At 40.4% G+C, this 19387-nt stretch overlaps 1 protein-coding gene across 1 annotated transcript in view; it reads left to right on the top strand.

The window, feature by feature from the left end:
- BMP5 (bone morphogenetic protein 5) overlaps positions 1–14952 on the top strand; it is a 233717-nt gene extending 218765 nt beyond the window's left edge. Inside the window, exons 4-7 of the mRNA XM_082249982.1 lie at positions 9266–9463; positions 12670–12746; positions 13014–13124; positions 14628–14952. Of these exons, the coding sequence (XP_082106108.1) occupies positions 9266–9463; positions 12670–12746; positions 13014–13124; positions 14628–14777 (536 nt within the window). The 3' untranslated portion in view covers positions 14778–14952. The remainder of the gene's footprint in view (positions 1–9265; positions 9464–12669; positions 12747–13013; positions 13125–14627) is intronic.
- The last annotated feature ends 4435 nt before the right edge of the window (positions 14953–19387 follow it).

Below are 19387 nucleotides of genomic sequence, written 5' to 3'. Positions count from 1 at the left end.
CAACACCACCACCTGGGTCACCAACCATCTCCACAATGTCCCGTGGAAGCGTTCAGCTTTCCATCTCCCAAACACTTCAGAGGAAGAGGAAGTACCCCCCTACCCACCCGCGATCCCGGGCCCTGAATGCCATCATTTCAAAATGTATTATCTGAACGTGTATTTAGCATGGCTGGGGGCGTTATCACAGACAAGCGCAGCCGCCTGTCCAGAGACAATGTGGACAAGCTCACGTTCATTAAAATGAACCCTGCATGGATCCCACAGGACTTTTCTGTATCTTGTGCAGAATAGAGATGGATACCAACCTTACCCAGCCATTGTTCTATTTTTGCTCTTTCTCACTCTTTTGGGGTGTACCCTCATTTAAAATGACTGAAAAAAAAGCAGTATTGGCTACCTCGTCCTCCTCCACCGCCGCGTCCACCTATTGCATTAGGGTGTGCACCCCAAAGTTTAAATACACATGCATGTGTTTGCCTACATGTATATGGCCCCGGTACATTACTCTCCCTGCTGGCAAAGTGAAATAAAAGTGTGTGGCACTTCTCTTATGGCAGAGCAGGTCCGAGGGAGATCTTTCCCATCTCCTCACTGGCAAACAGAGCGATAATGCTAATGTGGCCTAGGTGATAAGGGTGTGCCCAGGTACACCCGGCACACCCTGTGCGCATGCCTATGACACCGCCACATCCACCACCACCTCAACCTCCCTCCTACTCCATATGGGCCTCGTCCTTCACAGATGAATAACATTGTTTTATTTTTCTGGTTTTTTTTGTTGTTTTTTAAGTTATTTCCCTATCCACATTTGTTCGCAGAGCACTCGCCGTGCTCTTAACTATGTTTTGCTGCCATTTGCAGCACTCTAGCCCTTTCCATTGGTGTTTTAGAGCCATTTTAGTGCCTAAAAGTTTGGGTCCCCATTGACTTCAATGGGGTTCGGTGTCCGGGTAAAGTTCGGAAAAAGTCCGGGACACGGACCCGGACTTTTTTTTCAAGTTCGGCCAAACCCGCCGAACATGGACATCCAGGTGTCCGCTCAACTCTACCTAAAACCCAATAAATGCCCCTAAAAAGTGCCTAGGGTTCTGGGTCATACCCCAGGGACTATTAATCACACAAAAAAAAGTTCTTAAAAAATGTCATTTTTGATAGAGAGCCAATTATTGAAAAAAAAAAAAAATCTTTGGATTTAGTATCTGGGGGGTCTAAAAAGTGTACCTGTGAAGTTTCGGCTCTGTAGCATGTCCAGAACCATAAAAAAAAAAAAAGATTGTTTGTATTTTGTCACTTATAGAACAGGTTAGTGGCTTCTCGCTTTTCACACCTTGCCGGTCTAGTAGCAAGCGTTTTTTTGGGCATTTTTTGGGGTCTTTTCAGGCAGGCAAAACATCTGAACTTGTGTATACGGGTATATATACCACTATACACAAGTTCAGATGTTTTGCCTGCCTCCAAAGAACCCCAAAAAAACGCCTGCTACTAAACCGGCAAGGTGTGAAAAGCGAGAAGCCACTAACCTGTTCTATAACTGACCTAATACAAACAATCCTTTTTTTTTATGGTTCTGGACATGCTACAGAGCTGAAACTTCACAGGTACACCTTTTAGACCCCCCAGACACAAAATCACACAAAAAAAAGTTCTTAAAATTGTCATTTTTGATAGAGAGCCAATTATTGAAAAAATTAAAAAAAAAAAAAAAATTCTTTGGATTTAGTATCTGGGGGGTCTAAAAAGTGTACCTGTGAAGTTTCAGCTCTGTAGCGTGTCCAGAACCATAAAAAAAGATTGTTTGTATTTTGTCACTTATAAAACAGGTTAGTGGCTTCTCGCTTTTCACACATTGCCGGTTTAGTAGCAAGCGTTTTTTTGGGCATTTTTTGGGGTTCTTTGGAGGCAGGCAAAACATCTGAACTTGTGTATAGTGGTATATATACCACTATACACAAGTTCAGATGTTTTGCCTGCCTCCAAAGAACCCCAAAAAATGCCCAAAAAAACACTAGCGTCAAAAAAAAACCGCCCAGGTGTGTTGTTGCAGGCATTTTTTGGGGTTTTTGGAGGCAGGCAAAACATCTGAACTTGTGTATAGTGGTATATATACACACATACTTATATGTATATTACACTTAGACATATATAGGTGTGATAGGAGCGTAACTATATTGGTGTTAATTATTTCATTAGCGCAAGTAGTTTTTTCTGCTCCTTTCACACCTATATATGTCTAGGTGTATATATACATACATGGGTGTGTATATATACCCCCTATACACATGTTCAGATGTCATGCCTGACTCCAAACATGTGCTCAAAAGATCCCTATGGACGCCTGCAGCCAAAAAGAATGCTGACGGCGGCGAAGCCATTTTACTGCAGCGAAAGTGACACAAGAGAAACTAGCTTTTCTCTATAGCGGTCACCCTGATATGGAAGGGTTTTGTCACCCTGCCATAGCAGTCACTGTCAGTTAACCCTACACTACACTACGGTCCCCTTACACTTAACACTTTCCCTACAGAAACTGAATAAATTAAAGCTAACTAAAGTGTAAAAGAGCACCCTAACTACACTAGATATCCCTTTCCTCACACTAAAAATTGCTAAATGACACTTTGTAACACTTTGTAACAGAAGTAACAGAACAGCATTCCACTCTCTTCCATGTCCCGTATAAGAATGCTAGGAATTTGGCGGGGGCTATCTTATATACTGGGGGGCGTATTCACTAATGATTGGTCTATGGACCCCCTAGTCACTCCAATCACATTCCTAGCATTCTCCTGCCCCCTCAATTGGCTTTTGCTAATGGTTCTGGTCCAATCATGGGCTTTTAAAGCCCATTTCCTGTCCCATTACATTTTGGTCGGTTCTGGTTGCCGAATTCCGAACTTTTTGGGCAAAAAGTTCTAAATTCGGCCGAACCTCGAACAGCCAATGTTCGGGTCAAACCGATGGTCGACCCAAACCGTTCGATCATCCCTAATGGTGTTTTCAGGGTGATGAGCTGTGTTGCTTTTACGCCAAACATAACGTTTTGCATTTTGGTTTCATCTGACCAGAGCACCTTCTTCCACATGTTTGGTGTGTCTCTCAGGTGGCTTGTGGCAAACTTTAAACAACACTTTTTATGGATATCTTTAAGAAATGGCTTTCTTCTTGCCACTCTTCCATAAAGGCCAGATTTGTGCAGTATACGACTGATTGTTGTCCTATGGACAGAGTCTCCCACCTCAGCTGTAGATCTCTGCAGTTCATCCAGAGTGATCATGGGCCTCTTGGCTGCATCTCTGATCAGTCTTCTCCTTGTATGAGCGGAAAGTTTAGAGGGACGGACAGGTCTTTGTAGATTTGCAGTGGTCTGATACTCCTTCCATTTCAATATTATGTGCTCCTTGGGATGTTTAAAGCTTTGGAAATATTTTTGTATCCAAATCCGGCTTTAAACTTCTCCACAACTGTATCTCGGACCTGCCTGGTGTGTTTCTTGTTCTTCATGATGCTCTCTGCGCTTTAAACGGACCTCTGAGACTATCACAGTGCAGGTGCATTTATACGGACACTTTATTACACACAGGTGGATTCTATTTATCATCATTAGTCATTTAGGTCAACATTGGATCATTCAGAGATCCTCACTAAACTTCTGGAGTTTGCTGCACTTAAAGTAAAGGGGCTGAATAATTTTGCACGCCCAATTTTTCAGTTTTTTATTTGTTAACAAAGTTTGAAATATCCAATAAATTTAGTTCCACTTCATGATTGTGTCCCACTTGTTGTTGATTCTTCACAAAAAATTACAGTTTTATATCTTTATGTTTGAAGCCTGAAATGTGGCAAAAGGTCGCAAAGTTCAAGGGGGCCGAAAATTTTCGCAAGGCACTGTATATATCTTTTTTTCATAAATTAAAAATCGCACAGGCGATCAAATACCACCAAAAGAAAGCTCTATTTGTGGGGGAAAAAAGGACGTAAATTTCATTTGGGTACAGCCCAATTGTCCGTAAAAGTAACGCTGTGCCGAATTGCAAAATATGGCCTGGTCAGGAAGGGGGTAAAATCTTCCGATCTTAAAGTGGATAAAAATATGCTCATTGAAAATTTTTTTGTCAAAGACATCTAGCTAAATACACTTTGGCCTAAATATATGACAAACATTGAATATATTGGATATTTTTTAACAGTCAAAGTAGAAAATGTCAATTTTTCGCGAAATTTTTGCTCTTTTTTTATTAATATCGCAGAAAATAAAAATCTCAGAGGTGATCAAATACCACCAAAAGAAACCTCTGTTTATGGGGAAAAAAAAGGACATAAATTTTGTTTGGCTACAGTATTGCATGACCGCGCAATTATCAGTTAAATTGACGCAGTGACAATTTTAAAAAAGTGGCCTGGTTATTGAGCAGCCAAAGGGGGGGGCTCTGTGGGGACTCTTATGTGAGGGGGGCTCTGTGGGGACCCTGATGTGAGAAGGGGCTCTGTGGGGACCCTGATGTGATGGGGGGGCTCTGTGGGGACCCTGATGTGAGGGGGGGGCTCTGTGGGGACCCTGATATGAGGGGGGCACTGTGGGGACCCTGATGTGAGTGGGGCTCTGTGGGGACCCTGATAAGAGGGGGGCTCTGTGGGGATCCTGATGTAAGGGGGAGCTCTGTGGGGACCATGATGTGAGGGGGGCTCTGTGGGGACTCTGATGTGAGGGGGATCTCTGTGGGGACCCTGATGTGAGGGGGGCTCTGTGGGGACCCTGATGTAAGGGGGGGGCTCTTTGGGACCCTGATGTGAGGGGGGCTCTGTGGGGACCCTGATGTGCGAGGGGCTCTGTGGGGACCCTGATCTGAAGGGGGGCTCTGTGGGGACCCTGGTGTGAGGGGAGGCTTTGTGGGGACCCTGATTTGAAGGGGGCTCTGTGGGGACCTTTATTATTTATTTTTATTAATATCGCAGAAAATAAAAATCTCAGAGGTGATCAAATACCACCAAAAGAAACCTCTGTTTATGGGGAAAAAAAAGGACATAAATTTTGTTTGGCTACAGTATTGCATGACCGCGCAATTATCAGTTAAATTGACGCAGTGACAATTTTAAAAAAGTGGCCTGGTTATTGAGCAGCCAAAGGGGGGGGCTCTGTGGGGACTCTTATGTGAGGGGGGCTCTGTGGGGACCCTGATGTGAGAAGGGGCTCTGTGGGGACCCTGATGTGATGGGGGGGCTCTGTGGGGACCCTGATGTGAGGGGGGGGCTCTGTGGGGACCCTGATATGAGGGGGGCACTGTGGGGACCATGATGTGAGTGGGGCTCTGTGGGGACCCTGAAAAGAGGGGGGCTCTGTGGGGATCCTGATGTAAGGGGGAGCTCTGTGGGGACCATGATGTGAGGGGGGCTCTGTGGGGACTCTGATGTGAGGGGGATCTCTGTGGGGACCCTGATGTGAGGGGGGCTCTGTGGGGACCCTGATGTAAGGGGGGGGCTCTTTGGGACCCTGATGTGAGGGGGGCTCTGTGGGGACCCTGATGTGCGAGGGGCTCTGTGGGGACCCTGATCTGAAGGGGGGCTCTGTGGGGACCCTGGTGTGAGGGGAGGCTTTGTGGGGACCCTGATTTGAAGGGGGCTCTGTGGGGACCCTGATGTGAGGGGGGGCTCTGTGGGGACCCTGATGTGAGGGGGGCTCTGTGGGGACCCTGATGTAAAGAAGGGACCCTCTGGGGACCCTGATGTAAGGAGAGGGGTCTCTCTGGGGACCCTGATGTAACAAGGAGGGCTCTTGGGACTCTGATGTAAGATGAGGGGCTCTGGGGTCACTGATGTAAGGAGGGGGGCTCTCTGGGGACCCTGATGTAACAAGGAGCAACTCTGGGGACTCTGTTGTAAGGAGGATGCCTCTGGGGACCCTGATGTAAGAAGGAGGGCTCTGGGGACCCTGATGTAAGGAAAGGGCTCACTGGGAAGCCTGATGTAAGGAGGGGGCTCTCTGGGGACCCTGATGTAAAGAGGGGGCTCTCTGGGGACCCTGATGTAAGGAGGGGGGCTCTGGGGAACCTGATGTAAGGAGGGGGGCTCTGGGGACCCTGATGTAATGAGGGGGGGCTCTGGGGGCCCTGATGTAATGAGGGAGGGCTCTGGGGACCCTGATGTAAGGTTTGGGGCTCTGGGGTCCCTGATGTAAGGAGGGGGGCTATCTAAGGACCCTGATGTAACAAGGAGCAACTCTAGGGACCCTGATGTAAGGAGGAGGGCTCTGGGGACCCTGATGTAAGGAGGAGGGCTCTGGATTCCCTGTTGTAATGAGGGGGCTCTGAGGACCCTGATGTAATGAGGGGGGCTCTGAGGACCCTGATGTAATGAGGGGGGCTCTGGGAACCCTGATGTAATAAAGAGAGGGCTCTGGGGACCCTGATGTAATAAAGAGAGGGCTCTGGGGACCTGGATGCATGGAAGGGTGGCTCAGGGCACCTTAATGTAAAGGGGTTGGCTCTGGAGACCCTGGAGTAAGGGGGGAGGCTGACTCTGGGGACCCCAATGTAAGAGGGGGTGACTCTGGGGACATAAGGGGGAGGGGTCTTTGACGTAAGGGGGAGGACTCTGATAAAGAGAGGGGATGGGGATTTATGATGTAAGGGGGGACATTCATGTAAACAAGGGGGCTTGTCCTGACTGCAGCACTCTATCTGTTGTTTTGTCTGATAGACTGGCTTCTGATAAACAGTCCTGCAGTATTCGGTTAGCACATGCAGCCAGTGACTGCAATGCTGATCAGTGTATTCTGACAGTGGGGGAATCCTGCTGTCAGAATATAAAGACACAACAGGGAAGATTTCCCCATTCACCTTGGAATGTGTGGATGGGGAAATATATTCAGTTTATGAATGGAAAATACTGAACTATGTATGGCGAGCTTTAAGGTAGGCTCAGTGATCAGTTTCTGTGTGAAGTAAAGCATATGTGATGGAAACGTTTAATTTTTAAAAAATGATCGTTCATTCTAATGTTTATATGTGTCTATAAAACGGTTACCTGTGGCACAATACTTAGGAGTATTTTGTGGTAGAAGGATTGTGGTATGTGTGTGCAGTGTATACAGCGAGTAGGCACCGATTCTGTTTTATCGCCCCCCTTTAATCCCTTTCCACTTTTAGCTGGGCACACACTTAAAAGAGAAGTACGGGGAAAGTTTGTTTTGCAATACAGTTCTGTAAGCAACAACTTATTTTCTGGCAGTGCCCCTCCCGAGACTAAACTTTGGATCTGCCCCTGTTGCAGAGTGCAACTGCCCTTGTAAAGTGCACAGTCTTTTTGCCTTTAGTAAATCAACCCCTTGGTGAGAAAGAGAGAGAGGGAGAAAGAAAGAGAGGGGGCTTGTTTTGTATGCTGCAGGAATGATTCATGCTTTTATGTATATAAATCTCAATTTCTAGAAGCAATAACAGCTTTGAACCTTGCTGACATAGTAATTGCATAGGTGTAATAATTGAATTCCAGCACTTTATTATATAATCTGTGAGTTCTTATTTGTTACTTGGTCTTTCCTTTCTCTCACCAAACGTTAGCCCAGCCCAGAGGTTTAAATAGAGTTAATGTCCTAGATGTTTCCTGGTCAGTTAATAATATTTATAAGATAGGATGAAAACCAGTGTTTTACAGCCTTGGCAGTGTGGCAAGTGCAGGGGAATAATTCAGCTATAGGAGGAAGAGATTTTTGATATAATTTTGGCAGTGTGGCTATATATGGCTTAGGAAGGGGTGTGCTTGCTTGTTGCTGGAGAAGGGTCTGGTATGAATTTTAATGGGGACTCCATGCCTTGAAACATTAGGAAGCTACCTTGGGCTTCAAAGTCTCCCTAACCCTCCCAACAACCACCTTGCAAGGCACCTTGTCTCCATGTTAGAGGGGAAAGGACCTTATCCCCACATTCTGTTCCTCAAGAGGTTTGCGGGGAGGGGGGGGGGGGTTTTGCAGAATCTCTGGAGCCCCAAGATACATGCCTACCCCAGGGGAATGAATATGAAGGAAAGACTATTCCCAAAAAATACAAAAACAAAAGAAATAAACACAGATATCTGTATTTGAATTTTTTTAATAATGTCCCACAACATAAATTCAGTGTCAAGCATTAATCTAGTCATCCAATGATGTAGATCCTCATCAATCATGATGACCGGCCACCACCGTGAACCGCCACCTGATTATGTTGCCCCACTGCACAGTGATACTTCCCTACAGCTACTTTTGTGGCAAATGACAGATCACCAACCAGTTTCTGTGCATGAACAAACCAACTGGGATCTCAGGTGACATCCATTTCCAGGGTTTAGGGGGTTTGGGCAGGCCAGCTGGCCTAATTTGGCTAGCTTGTTAAGCAGTCCTATGAACCACAAACAAGCAGGGTTCAAAACCCCTGTCTTTTATTTTGTGTTTTGCCTCTATGTCCCATTGGGGAAGATTAGCCCTTGTTTCCTGTGTTTAGATACAACAGGAAATGAGAATAATACTCTCCAAAGTATGGGGAAATGGCAACCCTTGACAGTTGTCACCAAAAGAAATGTCCCAATTTGAAGATTATCCTGCTATTTCCATTATGGTGAAAAAAACAACACATTTTTCCATTTTCTGTTACTCTTAGCCCTAGTGATAAAACCTGATAATACTGGAAAGTGCAAAATCTGGTGAAGCTCTGCAAAGAAACCGTTTTTTTTGTCAAAGCTTAATTGAACAAGCTGAAGTTAGAAGCTGATTGACAACCATGCACAACTGCACCACATTTTACACTCTCTAGTTTTAGTAAATCAACCCCACTGTAAATATCACCTTCTCTCCTTTACTGACCAGCATCTGTCACCCGTTCCAAATCAGCCCATAAAGATAATTTTACTGTGATTTGGAATAGTATGAGTTTATTTTTTAATTCTTTATTTTCCCCATTCAGTAAACATGCATATTTACAACAACGACAACATTTGACATTACAATTATCATTTGCATTGCTTATAGTTAAAATGTCCTTGTTTGCTCAATTTTGTACACAAAGAATTGATATGCAAAGCATTGGTAGACCACAAGTTTGTCATGTTTTGGCCTCCAAGGTAATTTTGGAACCACGAAATTCAACCTGTGAAATGTTTAACCTTCTGAATAGGTGCATGAAGATTTGTCTAGTCAGCTGAGAATAATTTGGTTAGTTAAATTTTAAAATGTTTTTTTTTTTTTTTTGGATATCAGTCACCTGTTTATTTCTTGGGTTCTTTTTCTATTTTTCAGGCCGAAGTGTCAATGTTAAGTCAGTTGGCCTTGTTGGGAGACATGGACCCCAGTCAAAGCAACCATTTCTAGTAGCTTTCTTTAAAGCAAGTGAGGTTTTGCTGCGCTCAGTTAGGGCTGCAAACACAAAAAGGAAAAAGCAAGACAAGAACAAATCTTCATCACAGCAAGATGCATCAAAAATGCCTAGTATTACAGGTAAGAAACAAAAAGTAATGAAATATCCACTAAGCAAGTCTGGGCTGGCAGACCACAAATGTTGGCATTCATTTGAAGGAATGGACTCAGTAAAAGTTTTTGTGTGTATTTGGGTGCCAAAAGAAAATGAGTTATCAGGAGTATCTGAATATAACTGTTTAAGAACATAGTTATGTACTGTACATTAATGAAGTTTGTAGGTACCATGAAGAGACACATTACATAGATTTATAAAATAATTTTGTTTCCCTTCTATTTATACAAAGAATTAAAAAAAATACATGCTATAGGTCCAGTTACCCTGGCACCTATTTTTTTTACCCTTATCCCTGAACAAGGTAAAGATACATGTGTTTATATTATTATATATTTGAGAAGTAAAGGTGGAGGTGAGATATGATGTTGTAGAAACCTGAGCTAGGAGATGTCTCCTAATTTAAGATTAAAGGTATACATATAAGTGCCAGGTTAACAGAACCTATGGCATGTATTTAAATAAATTGTAAACAAAACTGTAAAACATACAGTATGAGTTTTGAACATTTACATTTCCTTAATGTACATACCTGTGTTGTCCTTGAATACATTTGGGATGTAGTACTGGTACTCCAAGGCAAAATTATAATCAGTGCATATACTGTAAATGTTAATAATCCACCAAGCTTGGCAAAATGGGGTCACAGGCGCTTTGTATGCCATGATTTATTTATTCCTAAATTACTTCGAAATTACTAAAAAAAATATTTTGATAGCATATCCTAAAATGTATAAGCACATACATGTCATTACAAATCTACCTTTTGGACAGATTTAATGTGGCTAGTGTTGAGCGAACACGGACTGTATTATTCGTGTTCGTACCTTTTTTTTTTTTGTTACCTGAACACGGACCCGAAAACTTTACTGTATGTTCCGGTTTAAAATCCGTGTTCAGTCATTTTATTTCCTGTTTTGTATGTAATGGCACGCTTTTAATGGCGGGCTTTCAACTGCCAATCAACAAGCGTTTAACTGGTGTGCACCATCACAGCCATGCCTACTAAGGTATTAGTAGCTGTGATTGGCCATCTGAAGCATGTGACCATGTCTTTATAAGTTCAAGAGCCCCAGCGTGCCGCGTCATTCTGCTGTAGTTTAGGGACAGAGCACACATCATACTTGCTGGCTGCTGATTAGGGACAGACAGTGATTCTGTGAAAAATTGTGTCCGAAAAGAATGCAAGGACAGGTCAGAGTGCAGGCAGGGAAAGTTATTAGAGCATTTTAGGGCCAGGCTGGAGATTAGGCAGGGTCAGTCTACATCGATTTTGCTGTGTGAGGGGTGGTGCAGTGAACGATCTTATTGAGCATATTAGGGCCAGGTTGGAGATTAGGCAGGGACAGTCTACATCAATTTTGCTGTGTGGGGGGTGGTGCAGTGAACGATCTTTTTGCCCTCACTTGAGCCCACTGAGGAGGAGGAGGAGGAGGGATAAAAAAATCTATTTTCTGTTGTGTGCAGCGTTCAGCTATATTTCACTACAGATTGCTGTTCTAATCTGCTATTAAAAAATTAATTTAAAGGGGAATTTTTTTAAGAGCACTTGCCATGCTCTTAAATACATTTTGCTGCCATTTTCAGCACTCTAGCCCCTTCCATTGGTGTTTTAGAGCCATTTTAGTGCCTGAAAGTTTGGGTCCCCATTGACTTCAATGGGGTTCGGTGTCCGGGTAAAGTTCGGAAAAAGTCCGGGACACGGACCCGGACTTTTTTTTCAAGTTCGGCCGAACTCGCCGAACACGGACATCCAGGTGTCCGCTCAACTCTAAATGTGGCACATCAGTGCAGTAGTATGTTTATGAGAGCTTAGTTTACAATTGTACTGTAGGAACTGTGTTAATGTGTTCTTCTTATGCTGGCCACACAGTTCATAGTCTGATTGTATAAAATCTGTAAAGTTGCTAGAGTAAGGGTTTACCTAAACAATCCATTTAGCTTTTATCCTGTCAGTTAGCCCCCCATACTACATAGTTGTTGGCAAATCTAAAACTGGCAAAACATGCTACAATTTCCTTTAGAGTTATCAGCAGCTATGTAGTGGAAGACCTCATTGAATTAAATTGAAAATTAATTGGACATATTATCTAGGCAGTCAACTTGCATTAAATAGATGTTGGTAAATCTAAAGATGAAAGCATAGATAATGAACAGTTTTTAAAGCAGATCTTCACCCAAATTGTCCATATTAAACCAAATGAACTGTAGAAATGTTGTGAAATGGCAGTTATTTGCTTTTAAATGCAGGCTTTGTTTTTTCTAATAGCTCTGCAATTTTATCTTCACTGCTCCAATTTCATAGGCAATTTTCAGTAAGGGCAGAGGATTATTTCTCTGTTTAGTCATCGAATTTGTTGCCATCCTCCCATTTTGTTTATATGTTGCCATAGTCATGGTTGCTTTTTTGATGCTATGGCAACATGCAAATGAACTAATGGTAAAAAAAGTCATAAAATCTCACGTGATGCTGCAGAAAGGCCCTGTTGACATAGCCTTCCCAGGCATAAGATGTAAGGACAAGGCTATGTTACCATTCAAACAACATTAACAAACAATGTACATAACTTTTTTTATTTTACATAGGCCTTACAAATACTAAGGGATTTGTATGCAGAGCTGCGTGCACAAGGTATTCATGAGGCAGGCTCTCTTTTACTTTTTAGAGCTTCTAATGCACACTTTGAAAAGCCCACATTGTGTAGTAAAATCCAAATGAGTAATTTCAGTACAGCGGAGGGCTCAAAACATGTTTTGTGGTCCTTTCTTGCAGTAAAACATGTCTAGGCCAGTGTCTAGCCTCCATGCCATTTGTATAACAATTCCTTGCCTTATGCAGAGAAAATGTTTTTTATTGATTTTACAAATTCAGCACTTGTTGATTTCAATTGAGTTCAGATTCAATATATGGACTTATTTAATGTTCAAACCCTGCTTGAATCAAACCCTGGTACATTTAGCTCAACACTAATCCCTAATGCCATTCCATGATGCAAAACGGAACCTTTTATTGTAACCACTTTTACCAATTATACATTACTTTAGCATGGATCTCCAATGCATGATACATTATGGCAATATATAAGGTTTGCATCATTATATCACTTTGTGATTAGCACATAATAATGAAACATACCTTAACTATAAGTTACGTGTTTCTATTTACCTACAGATTACAACACTAGTGAGCAGAAGCAGGCTTGTAAAAAGCATGAGCTATATGTCAGTTTTCGTGACCTGGGATGGCAGGTAAAGGATCAATGTGTGTCTTGCATTGAATTGCTTTCTTGCTTACTAGCAAAAGTACTTTAAACCCTGTAAATGTGATCTTTTAATTAAATATTGCTGTTTTAAAGGATATGACTCTGCAGTTTAAAAAAAGATAAGAAAATATGGCCATTAGATTTTAAACAGTATTGTTATTGCATTATAAATTATAAAATTATACCAAGGAATGTAGACTGTAACAATGCTGAGAAAGCAGTTTCTAAATATGATACTTGTATTTTATTCTAGGACTGGATAATAGCTCCAGAGGGATATGCAGCCTTTTATTGTGATGGAGAATGTTCTTTTCCTCTCAATGCTCATATGAATGCCACTAATCATGCCATAGTACAAACTCTGGTGAGTAATGTAAATTTCTGCAAGTGTACACTGCATTTTATTTATTAACAAATAAATAAATAAATGAATACGAACAACCTAAACTGATATTTCATTTTTAGTGGATGCAAATTGGTTGAATCCCCCACTCTAGATTCATATGAGTCTTGGTGACTCTTGTAGCAAGATGTATTTATACATATATTCTTAGCTACCCACATTTACAATAATAAGGAGTCCTAATCTAGCCATGCATGTTAAAATGTCATTAAATGCAAATCATTATAAACTGTCAATAAATGCTATTTTACATTGTGTTCAAACTCACATTGCCTATAAATGGCAGATGCTTCTCCAGATATCTTTACAGTGTGAACAAAGCTATTTCAATCAACTTAAACTCTGCCTACGCCATGTTATTGCAAAATAAATAAATAAGCATTTGCTTTGAAATATAGATTTGTATTAAAATTTTAAATTTTTTGTTGCTTTTATTTATTTTAGTTCTCTCTTCTGAAAGACGTATTTTATGTAATGTGACTGGCACAGCGCCTTTCAGTGCTGTGGCAGTCACAGCACTGTCCAGGTGACCTCTGCTGCTAGGAAAGACCTGGGAAACATCATGTGACCTCTGAACAGCAATGATTAAAAAGGGTAGTCAGATGCTTTTTATATTAAATGAAATACAGTGGCATGATCTTTATACATAAATAGAAGGGATAAAGGCAAGTAAACATTGTATATTTAATATCACGTTACAATTTCTTTTCTGCAGCCCCGTGAAAAAGCATGTATTGCTGCTTAATCTACCTGAAAAAGTATTGAGTCAGAATGGGGTTTTCACTCTTTCTGTTTTTTTTTTTTTTTAATTGATACCTCTTCTCCATGGCAGTGCCCAGCGTATTGTATCTTTTTTGGCAGTTAGCAAAAAATTACCAGAATCTAACAACCCGATTTTCCCTCACATCGATTTCAGTAGGATTCCCTTCTTTGTTCAAGTCTGACACATTTTAAATAAGATTCACTGAACCCTTAGTGAATCAAACCTGGGCAGATTCACTGATTATTAGCAGCAGGAGAATGAGGCTTTCTAAACTTCATTATGGCTTTATCAATAAGGACTGGTAACTGTTGCAACCTTTGCTGTAGTTTGTAACAGATGAAAGAAAGCTAATGACTTATTAAGTTTCCTGACGCTAACTCAACACTGAATAATCAGTTTTAGATGGGCTGTATATTAAAGTATTATATACTTTCTTTATATCCGTATTTTCAATAATGACCATTTCAGGGGTGGAGGGCGTTTTCCCTATAATGGTCCAGGAAACTAGTTGGGAATCATTTGTGTTTCTGAGTGACACCATATTCTTTACAGTTGTTCTGTGCTGTACAAGTCTTGCAAAAAAAATGACAAAAAATGTATTAGATGTTAAATAACACTATGAGTTAAATATGTTTTAATATTTTTTTTTAAATCATCATGGAAATATAAACAGTAATGTAATAATCTTGTTTTATTAACAGGTCCATTTGATGTTTCCTGAACATGTCCCCAAGCCATGCTGTGCACCTACAAAACTAAATGCAATATCTGTGCTTTACTTTGATGACAGCTCCAATGTTATTTTAAAAAAGTATAGAAATATGGTTGTCAGGTCTTGTGGATGTCATTAAAAATAGTTTTTGACTATAGAATTTTCAGTTACATCATTACAAGCAATGAACTGGTTAGGAAATAAAACACATTTCAAATATACAGTACATCTCAATATACATTTATATGTACAGTGTTATGTATATATTAGAATTTTGTAATTTATTTTTTCAGTAATGCTTTATTAGAAAATGCACCCCTTGTTACAGAGTTCCTTATAAACACGTTAATTCAATATTAAACTTTTAAGGTAAATCACTCCACATTACCACCAATTACCAGAACATCTGTTTGTGTTTACATGTACACATAGAAAAACTTGTAATTATTTAATAGCTGCAAAATGTGGTAAATTAACCATGCCATGCAACTTTTCATGTAGTATTTATTTAGAAAATAACATGATGTTAATCCATTTTAATAAGCAAGAGCTTTTATTTTGCTCATCAACAACAATAACAAATGTCATGGTGTAGGGTATATTAAGAAGATGATTCATTAAAAATGGAGAAAAGAAAAGGAACACAAAATCGAAGATGTTATTACCTTTCATGTAATGGAAAACTAAAACCTTTTTTTTTTTTTTTTTGCAGTTTTAATTAATGAGCCCCAGAAAATGTTTTTTATTTACTGTTGTACAAAAATATTTTTCAATAATTTCATAGCTAAATAACATTTTTTTCTACAGTCAATAAAGTGTATTTGTCCTTATAAATGCAACCCTTTGAGTGAATGCTGTGAGTGTCTGCTTTTAGGCATGTAATGAAGAGATTTTAAATATTTGAATTAGAAGAAAAATCCTCCCATTTATTTTATGTCTAAAAAGACATTGGCTTGAGTTACAAAAACACCATGATTGTGCAGAGTGTTGTGTATTCTTTATTCATTAGTAAGTGCAACTAGCAATTTCCAATTCACTGCAATTAATTTTTTTTCCCAACAACTGCAATTAATAACATTAACCCTTAAGGAAAAAATTGAAAGCAGTGAATGTGACATTCACCAAACATTCAGGTCAATCACTCACTGTAATGTAGTACACATAAATGAGGATTCCCCTGCACTGAATTTTTTGTAAAAGTTACATTAACTGCCTAAAAAATATTCCCCTTAAAGTATAAACATCTTCTCCTTATGGCTCTAAGAATAATACCCCCTGTAGCACTCATTACTTTAAAAAAGCTCTGCATTCATCATAAATTAAGAAAAAGCCTAACCTACTCCAATCGTTGCATCTCAGAACCTTTCTATTAATACCTCCCCCTCAAAGTAATACTTTCTTATTTTGCATTTAAATATAAATTATACATGCTGAATTCTCAAAAGGAAAAACAAATACTATTTACGAATACTCCTTAAAACTGTATTTAAAACTAAAACACTTCCCCTTGGCTAGAGGTTTGTCCTAGAGTTCTATACTTCAGTACTTTTGGAAGCACAATTCATAGAGTAGATATGTAGGTAATCCCAGATCACATTCTACTTTTAGTAATAGCAGTGGCTCACTGTTGTTATCATGTTCCATTTAACTCCTGGTTTGTGTAGTCTTAAAATCTCCATGTCTGTCGGAGGTTGCTTGCTGTTGCACAGCCCACCCAGAGCCACGGCAGCCTGCACTCTATTGCAACAAAGCAAGACTGATGACACAGCCTGGGGCTACAGCATGGGTGGGGAGAGGAAACCACTATAGAGAATCAGGGCATTCCCTGTCTGCCTTTAAATGCATGCACTGCTATCATTCTTTACAAAAATTCTTCATTACTACCCTATCCCATTATAAGGTGTGTGTGCTTGGAAACCGGCTGAAAAGGAATAGTCTGATAAGGCTGTGCACAAAAATGAGAGCTTTATCAACACTCAACTATGTAGTGTTATGTGGAATATGGTTGCTGGGGCAGCCTGCATGCAACTCTATTGACCTCTACAGAAATACTCCATTCGCACCCCAAACTATGCTTTGGGCTGTGTGCTTGGAAACTTGCTGAAAAGGAGTGGTCTGGCAGGCTATGCAATAAAATAGGAGCTTTACCAACACGTAGGTATATAGAGTTATGTGAAACATGGTTGCAGAGGCATTGTGCTTATGCTATTTCACTTATTCCCAACAGTCTATTATGTTTAAAACAGAATATATTAGGTAGAAATACCTAATGAAGATGGGTTCTCAGACCCCATAAGGCAGGGATGTCCAAACTATGGCCCTCCAGCGGTTCAGGAACCACAATTCCCATGAGGCATTGTAAATCTCTGACGTTCCCAGACATAACTAGGCATGATGGGAATTGAAGTTCCTGAACAGCTGAAGGGCCATAGTTTAGACATAGCTGCCATAAGGTATTCATAACAGATAACCAGAGACACTGTGGTTTCAGTTAAGATTTGTGTATGATAAAAAAAGAGTATCTTTTCCAGAAAAACTATGACTATTAAATCATAAAGAGTTCCAATTGCCACCCCAGAGCCTATAATCACAGCACTGTTTTTCTGGAAAAGATACTCTTTTTTTATCATACACAAATCTTCATTGAAACCACAATGTCTCTGTACAGCACATACATGCCGATAGGGCTGTTTCAGCCTGCTTTGACTTGATAGTTCTTAAATGAAGTCTATCAATATTCACTCTGCTGAGGTCAGATCTAGACATGATGGGTTCTTTTGATTTTCTATGCATAAGAATTTGCACTTAAAGCGCATCTAAACCCAAAACAAAAACATTTATATATTGCAGCTTGCCGGTACTTAGTTGCAGTGACTTCATTAGTTTCTCTTTTTCTGGCTTTTTGTTACCTATTTTTACATGGTAATCATGCAAGCTTCACATTTCTCATTTGTATCTATGTGGACAGCCAAGGTTGTCATACAGATTTGACAGCAAATATGTTTGCCTTTGTTTATCTTCCTTATGTGGTGGCTTGATGGGCCTAGCAGTTTACACAATTTTGTAAACCTAAGGTTCTATGCGCTCTCTTGTAAACTCACAGGAAGTTACAAGGATACTACAGGTATTTTCTGAACTTGCAAAAAATGTTATTAGCCTGAAAAGTGAAAATGAATGCAGCCAACACATTCAAGGAGTGGTAAGCTGCAATGTAGTATATTTTTGTTCTTGGATTTAAATACACTTTAAGAGATAGTGCTTATTGAACAAACCATAATACATTTAGGATTTATTGACTCAGTATATACAGCAGTTTACTAAAGGGATATAGTAATATACAGAGTTCAACTATGCAATGTTACAAGTTTATTTTTTTAACAACCATTTTACCTCAAATACGAATGTTGCATAATGATTTATTAGTCACAAATTTGTTTATAAATAAAAAAAATTCTCCATGCCACTGTTTGTATTACTGTATTATTTAAACCTGATCTCCAAGACCAAGCAACTACCAACCTCTCAAATGTTCTGCTAACTCTCCACATATTGGCATGATGTGCTTTTAACATTCAAAGTGAAATCACTACAAAAGAAAAAGCGAAACAAATAAAAATTTACCTGAGACAATTCCACTCTGATTTTCTGGTATGGCCGGTCTCAGTGAGAGGACATTGATGTGGTGCTGCCTGAATTTTTTGATCTCTTTCATGCCCCTACATGGAACTACATGGGATGGTAGAGACAATGGTGGGTGTTTATTGGGTGGGTTTGGCGTCATGTCTGGGAAGTTATCTTGTCCTCTGTCACCACCCCTGTTGCCCCCCTGGCAGTGTGTAAATTCAGAAACCCAGACCTGTGCATATTACACACTACTCTTAGTACTTCTCTGGTTGTTCTGCTCAATTTATGTGTGGCTCAGGAGAAAAGAAGATGACACAAGAGAGTGAGTGGAGTTGATCAATAGAGGGCAGAACTGAGTGGAGATTACCAATGGCAGGCAGGAAGTTTCTACTTAATTATAATAGTACCATCCAATGTTACTTACATGCTGACCTAATGACGTCAGGCAGAATCGCCAATATGACTACACAAAGGCAATAAGAGAAATGGTCAACCTGATACTCTAAAGCAGCTAAGAGTGCTAGTTCCCTAGACAGGAAATTAAAAAAAGAAGCTCCATCTGTCATTTAAAATCCGAGGAGAATGCTTTATGTTTGATAAAAGGTAAATTGAGCATATATTAGTACTGAGTGTATTTGTGCCTATAAGGCAGGCCATTGGTGATGCATTATTTTTTTCATTCAGCCAGTGTGTTGAATGGTAAAAAAATGATTCATTTGCCCCATCAAAACACTTGGTGTTTATAAGGAAATCCCATTTGTGGAGAAATTGTATTCTGACAGTGGGGAGCGTTCCCCGCCATCAAAACACATTCATCAGTGCTGCTGTCTATACAGCCTGATTGTACTTCTATACAACCAGCATGCCCTAGATCAGTGGTTCCCAACTCCTGTCCTTTGGACCCATTAACAGGCCAGATTTTAAGTATTACCTTTGGGAGATGCAGACTTGAATACTGCAATCACTGAGCAGCAAATTATATCACCTGTGATGTATTTCAGTGATCTTGCAAACCTGGCCTGTTAGTGGGTCCTGAGGACAGGAGTTGAAAACCACTGCCCGAGATGGATTGAAATTTGGCCAGTCCCCGCTGAACCAAATTTCGATCCATCTATGGCCAGCTTT

This window comes from Pelophylax lessonae (genome assembly GCF_965119305.1).
Source record: "Pelophylax lessonae genome assembly, chromosome: 3".
NCBI lineage: Eukaryota > Metazoa > Chordata > Amphibia > Anura > Ranidae > Pelophylax > Pelophylax lessonae.
Note: the sequence above shows the minus strand (reverse complement) of the source record. Positions and strands in the feature narration are given on the sequence as shown.